Source organism: Electrophorus electricus, chromosome 18 (assembly GCF_041902795.1).
Source record: "Electrophorus electricus isolate QZ-2024a chromosome 18, ASM4190279v1, whole genome shotgun sequence".
NCBI classification, from domain to species: domain Eukaryota; kingdom Metazoa; phylum Chordata; class Actinopteri; order Gymnotiformes; family Gymnotidae; genus Electrophorus; species Electrophorus electricus.
Window position 1 is genome coordinate 10,115,001 of NC_137514.1, and position 5,525 is coordinate 10,120,525.

Here is a 5,525-nt window from a genome sequence, read left to right on the forward strand (position 1 = left end):
CACAATTTCTTTATTCGAGCCTGATGTGTTTCTTGTTCTCTCTCTCTCTTTTGAATTTCCAGCTCACTGCCCAAATCCTGGAAGACAAGGATATAGGGTTCGGAATGGTAGACTCTCATAAGGATGCCAAGGTGGCCAAGAAACTCGGTAGGGTTGGTCTTAAGACTCAGACTCGGTAGGGTTGGGCTTAAGACTCAGATATAATGACTTCACTATTATGTGAGGAAGGTACAAACCTCTAAGTAAAGGAACCGTTTTTGGTCTCAGGTACAGCCCTTTTCATTAACATTAAAGAATGAAATTATAGACTCACCTTTTGTTTACACAACAACACTGTCCATGGTTGTTAGGTTTGGAGGAAGAGGGTAGCATTTATGTCTTCAAGGATGAGCGTGTGATAGAGTTTGATGGAGAGCTCTCTGCAGACACACTGGTGGAGTTCCTGCTGGATGTGAGTATAGATGTGTAGGATTATGCTAATTTACTTCAGGGTACATACATGCATAGAATCTCATCAGAGTGTAACAGCAATTGAGCAGATTTGCAAATATCTTATCATAGGAGCTTGTACACTTGGTGCTTCATGCATATGTCATTTGAATGTTCTTAGTGAACATGAATAACATCAGCAAAACTGAAGATTCAGCAAAAATCCTGAATCTCCAGAGCTGCATATTCTGCAGAATTCCAATACCTTACTACACCCCATTCCCCAAAGATAGCAAAACAATATTGTGTGTGTGTGTCTTTGTATATATGCATATGTGTGCATACGTATGCATTTGTCCATGTGTGCATGTATGTGTGTATGGTTGTACATGTATGAATATATCTGTGCGCGTGTATGTGCGTGTGCGTATATGTGCGTGTGTGCACGTGTGCATTCGTATGTGCATGCGTGCGTATGTGCATATGTGTGTGTGTGTGTTGCAGCTGCTGGAGGATGCTGTGGAGCTGATTAGTAACCCTACGGAGCAGCGGGCCTTTGAGCGGATGGATGAAGACATGCGCCTCATTGGCTACTTTAGGGGCAAGGATTCTGAATGTGAGCTTCTCTCCTCCCGCTCACAGTCTCCAATGTGTGCACATTCATCCAAGAATTAGGAATTCATGTGTTCACTGGAGATTTGACATCTTGAGTATTTACAGATAACTGGATAACTACATTATTAATACACTCCAAGCATTAATACACAAAAAGTGATAACTACAAATAGCAGTTTTTGGATTGCAGAAAGCATGATATTTAATTTAATTTAATTTAATTTAATGCTTTAATAAAACTGACGGCTTATCCATAACTGGTCATGTATGAATTCTTATTTAAAATAGATGCCTATTATAGGCTAACATATCATCTGTGAATATCTTGTTTGTGATTTTGCTTAGATAATGAAAGGAGATATGACTGATTATATACTACGTATCTATTACGATCTATGAGAAACTGGCACAGACAAAAGAAACATTTCTGTTGTGACCCGTTTGAATTTTTTGACATATGCATCCTTGTTGCTGCCAGCAGCGCCTGTTTAGAAATTAAATCTCAAAGTCTCAGTTTCAAAGTGGTTTCTGTATGGAGTGAGACCAGAGCCATAGTATTATCCCTGCCAGTCTCTTTACAGCAATTGTAATCTTTCATTCTTAAAGGGGCCTGTGTTTTACCAAGGCTTAATTCTAAAATAAAACAAACACAGTCAGCTATTGTACCACACCAAAGCCCCGCTCTCTACACAACTAGACAAGCTATTCGCTGGTCTTCCATCAGCCGTATAGATTAAGTGCCTTGGCTGTGAGGCGGGAGGAGAAGAGAGCTATCTGCTTCTGTATGTGTGCTCCTAAGCCTTTATTAAAAATCCCATTTCAAGATGGAGAGATTGAAGAGGCTCCTGCCGTGACCTCCAGGCGCATTGTTAAGGCCGATGCACGAGAGTAGCACTGTTCGATAGCGGCTTGGTTCGCATTCCAGCTTTTGCTATCCTTCCCTCAACAATTTCTCACATTATCGGTTTTTGATGGGGTTGAGCGGGCGGTGGGGAGGTGGGGTGGCGGGGCCAACTCTCTCTGCTTGTCATTCTGTCACACTGCTCACAAGTAAACACTTTTCTTTCAGACTACAAGTCTTTTCAGGGGGCAGCCGAGCAGTTTCAGCCGTATGTGAAGTTTTTTGCCACATTTGACAAAGGGGTGAGTGTGTCATCTCATTCCAAAGTGCTAACTAAACCGATCCTAACAGATGGACGCAAAAGGGCAGGTATTGTCTAAACAGTCATGAAGCAGAGCTGCTGTACATGCTGTCATTTCAAGCGAATGCCATAAAATACAACCATCCAAATGGATCTTATACCTCCCCCGGCCCTTTTTACAGCTATTAACCACTCTGTGCTGGAGTCGAAATACACTGGTTGCATTTTAAGTGAAGTGAATCCAGGCGTATTAAAGGCCCTTCATTAGAGGTAGAGGTTGTGGTGTGTGTCTGGCAGTACTGCATCGCTGTGCTCTGCTGCAGGTGGCCAAACAGCTGACTTTGAGGATGAATGAAGTAGATTTCTACGAGCCCTTCATGGATGAGCCGGTCACTATACCCGGCAAGCCCAACGCGGAGGATGAGATAGTGGATTTTATCAATCAGCACCGGAGGTGAGCCAGAGGCAAATATTTTTGCCAGGTTCAGCTAGTTGCAATACATTTAAATCTATGACTATAAGGTTTCTAGAGTGAGAGAGTTTTTTGCTGAGTCTGCCGTTTCGTCTCAGGCCAACCCTGAGGAAACTGCGAGCAGAGGACATGTTTGAGACATGGGTGCGTAAAACCTTCATTTTGTTGCCTAAAAGTGTCAGTTTGAGATTTAGATTAAGATGGCGGTTTTGTTTTGTTGAAATGGAGCGGCATCCATTCTGCTTGTTTCATAGGAAGATGACATGGATGGGATCCACATCGTCGCTTTCGCTGAGGAGGAGGACCCGGGTGTGTCTTTGTTTTGTTTTTTTCATTCTTCTACTGAGTGAGCCATTCTGTCTAAACACATGGTGACGGGCTTTGTGCTTGGATAAATAACCACAAGTCACACTGTTGGGTATGTCAGATGGGTATGAATTCCTGGATATCTTGAAAGAAGTGGCCCGAGACAACACCAAGAACCCCGATCTGAGCATAATGTGGATTGACCCTGATGACTTCCCCTTGGTGAGACCTTACAGTCATTGTAATGTTTATCAGGGCAGCAGGAGTGTATGCTTTCTAATGGCAGTTCTCTAATGCTCCCCCACACACACACACAGCTGACTGCCTATTGGGAGAAGACTTTTAAGGTGGATCTCTTCAGACCTCAGATCGGGGTGGTCAATGTCACAGATGTAAGTTACCTTGAGCACCACGCAGCATGGTGTGTTCTTATTTAAAATCATATTGCAGGTGCATGAATAACCTGGATGTGGTACCAGATACCTTGAGCTCTGCACAGTCGCAAAGACGTCTGGTTGGCAGAAAGGGTTTACAGTGAAATCAAGCCTATTGGTATCGGATTGGTAATCATGGCTCCTGATGCATATCTGTGAGCAAAATATCCTGCCCAGCCTTTATGAATGTTTAGCAGGAACACGTGAGTCCCTGTATGAATCCTCACCCTGATTTTTAATCATGCATTAAGCATCTAATTCACTTGAAAAATTAGTCACCATTTAAGGAGGGCCTATCCCTCACTGGTTCTATTGCTCAGAAGTCAAGGCAACCCAGTCCCTTGTAAATGTAGATTCCATTGCAGTTTGAAAGTTGTGCCCAAGTTATACCTTCTAACATTAGCAGTAAACTGGAGAGGAGATACCATGAGCTTGATCCTTCTTCTCAGGTCAACCATCTATGGTTCTAAGGCCAGGAATTTTGCTAGGATGATCTCCCGAGACTACTGAGTATTAACAGTGTTATCCTGATTTAGATGTGGACTTGAGAATTGAATTCCACCCTCCCAAAAATTAGTTCAGGTTATCTTAATTTTTAGGTTGGGTGGTCCTTGAGGTAGCGTAACTTTAACGTCTGTAAAATTTATATGCGCACTTGATGAATAATGATTGACAGAGCAAAGGTTGCCCGGGTGGGTGGGTGGGTAACTTTTGGCAGGCGGACAGCGTGTGGTTGAACATGCCAAACGATGAGGCACTGCCCACGGCCGAGGAACTGGAGGACTGGATCGAGGACGTCCTCTCTGGAAAGGTCAACACTGAAGACGATGATGACGACGATGCTGATGACGACGAGTCCGATGATGATGACAGTGACGATGATGATAGTGATGATGATGACCAGGAAGATGATGATGATGATGATGATGATGACTGATTGATTGATATATTGTACACTTTGTCAGATGATTTTCTTTGTATACATATTGTGGTACTGTTGCAATTTTTAGCCTAAATTCCACTTCATTCAGGATAAACGAATTCTTGGTTCCAATAAGCAATTAAAATGATTTCATTGGTGCTTTTAGAAAACAATTTAAAAACAGAATTTAAAAAGACATCAATACATAAATATAGATATAAACACTAATACTGTAAGAATATTGCCTAAACTGTGTTTATTTTCTCCGCGTGTAAGAAATCATTAATTTTAGCCACACAGTGGGCAAGATGTGCAAGATTTGGTATGTGCTCGGAGTTGTTCCAAACAAATGGTAATTAAAGTCTGACTGTGGTGACATTTGTATTGTATTTCAAAAAGTGTACATAACATCATTGTCTTTTTATGACTGCTTAGTCATGCTCATTGCTCAAGATAATTGTGCCTACTAAGAACCATGAGCAGAAAGTCATCCTGCAAGCCCCATTTGGTTGATGGCCCCGCTGGGAAGACATGAGTACAGAGCAGCTGATTGGCCAGACACAGCTCTCCATTTCCACCCATTCCTCCTGAACAACAGCTTCATGCAACAAACTCAAAAGGGTCTAATGAACACCTGTTCAAAACTAGCGCAAATTCAGGACAGCCTGGTCTGATGATATTTGTCTCTCTTTCTCTCCCACTCTTCAGTGCCCCTCTAGGTCCAAATTATTCCCATGATTTTGTTCTTTGGCATCGCTAGCTTGCGTTATAGCAACAATAGCATCATTAACTTTGGCATCATTATCTTGCGTTATAAGTGGGTAGCAGAATAATCCCCAGAAATGGGAGGCTCAAAGCAGCACGGCATGCTGGCTAAAATCTGGGCCACCACATCTCGTGCACACCACAAGCAAAGGCACGGTCTCCCGAGAGACCAACTGAAGGTGTGTGGCAACGGATGTCTTTTCTGGAAATAGAAAAAGCAATAGACAAGGTAGCAGACATCACACGCGGACCTCTGAGTAAAAAGGGTTCATGTGTAAAATTTGGTTTCGACAGAGTATTAAAGGGCAGTGAGGTCTCTGTAAGGGATTGAAACTCGCAGTGTCTTCTCTAAAAGCGCACTGTTAAAGCTGTCAGCTGAAACAAGATTTTCCCACCCTTGTGAATCAGATTGTCTATCACTACTACTGTAGCCAGCCTGC

At 42.7% G+C, this 5,525-nt stretch overlaps 1 protein-coding gene across 2 annotated transcripts in view; it reads left to right on the top strand.

The window, feature by feature from the left end:
- The window catches only part of LOC113580325 (calsequestrin-2-like), a 7,069-nt gene extending 2,371 nt beyond the window's left edge, over nucleotides 1–4,698 (top strand). For both annotated transcript variants that reach the window (XM_081701614.1, XM_027014804.3), the window contains exons 3-12: nucleotides 63–147; nucleotides 351–451; nucleotides 934–1,045; nucleotides 2,114–2,187; nucleotides 2,510–2,640; nucleotides 2,757–2,802; nucleotides 2,913–2,967; nucleotides 3,086–3,186; nucleotides 3,282–3,356; nucleotides 4,117–4,698. In XM_081701614.1, coding sequence (XP_081557740.1) covers nucleotides 63–147; nucleotides 351–451; nucleotides 934–1,045; nucleotides 2,114–2,187; nucleotides 2,510–2,640; nucleotides 2,757–2,802; nucleotides 2,913–2,967; nucleotides 3,086–3,186; nucleotides 3,282–3,356; nucleotides 4,117–4,335 — 999 coding nt within the window. In that variant the 3' untranslated portion in view covers nucleotides 4,336–4,698. The remainder of the gene's footprint in view (nucleotides 1–62; nucleotides 148–350; nucleotides 452–933; nucleotides 1,046–2,113; nucleotides 2,188–2,509; nucleotides 2,641–2,756; nucleotides 2,803–2,912; nucleotides 2,968–3,085; nucleotides 3,187–3,281; nucleotides 3,357–4,116) is intronic.
- Nucleotides 4,699–5,525: the final 827 nt, after the last annotated feature.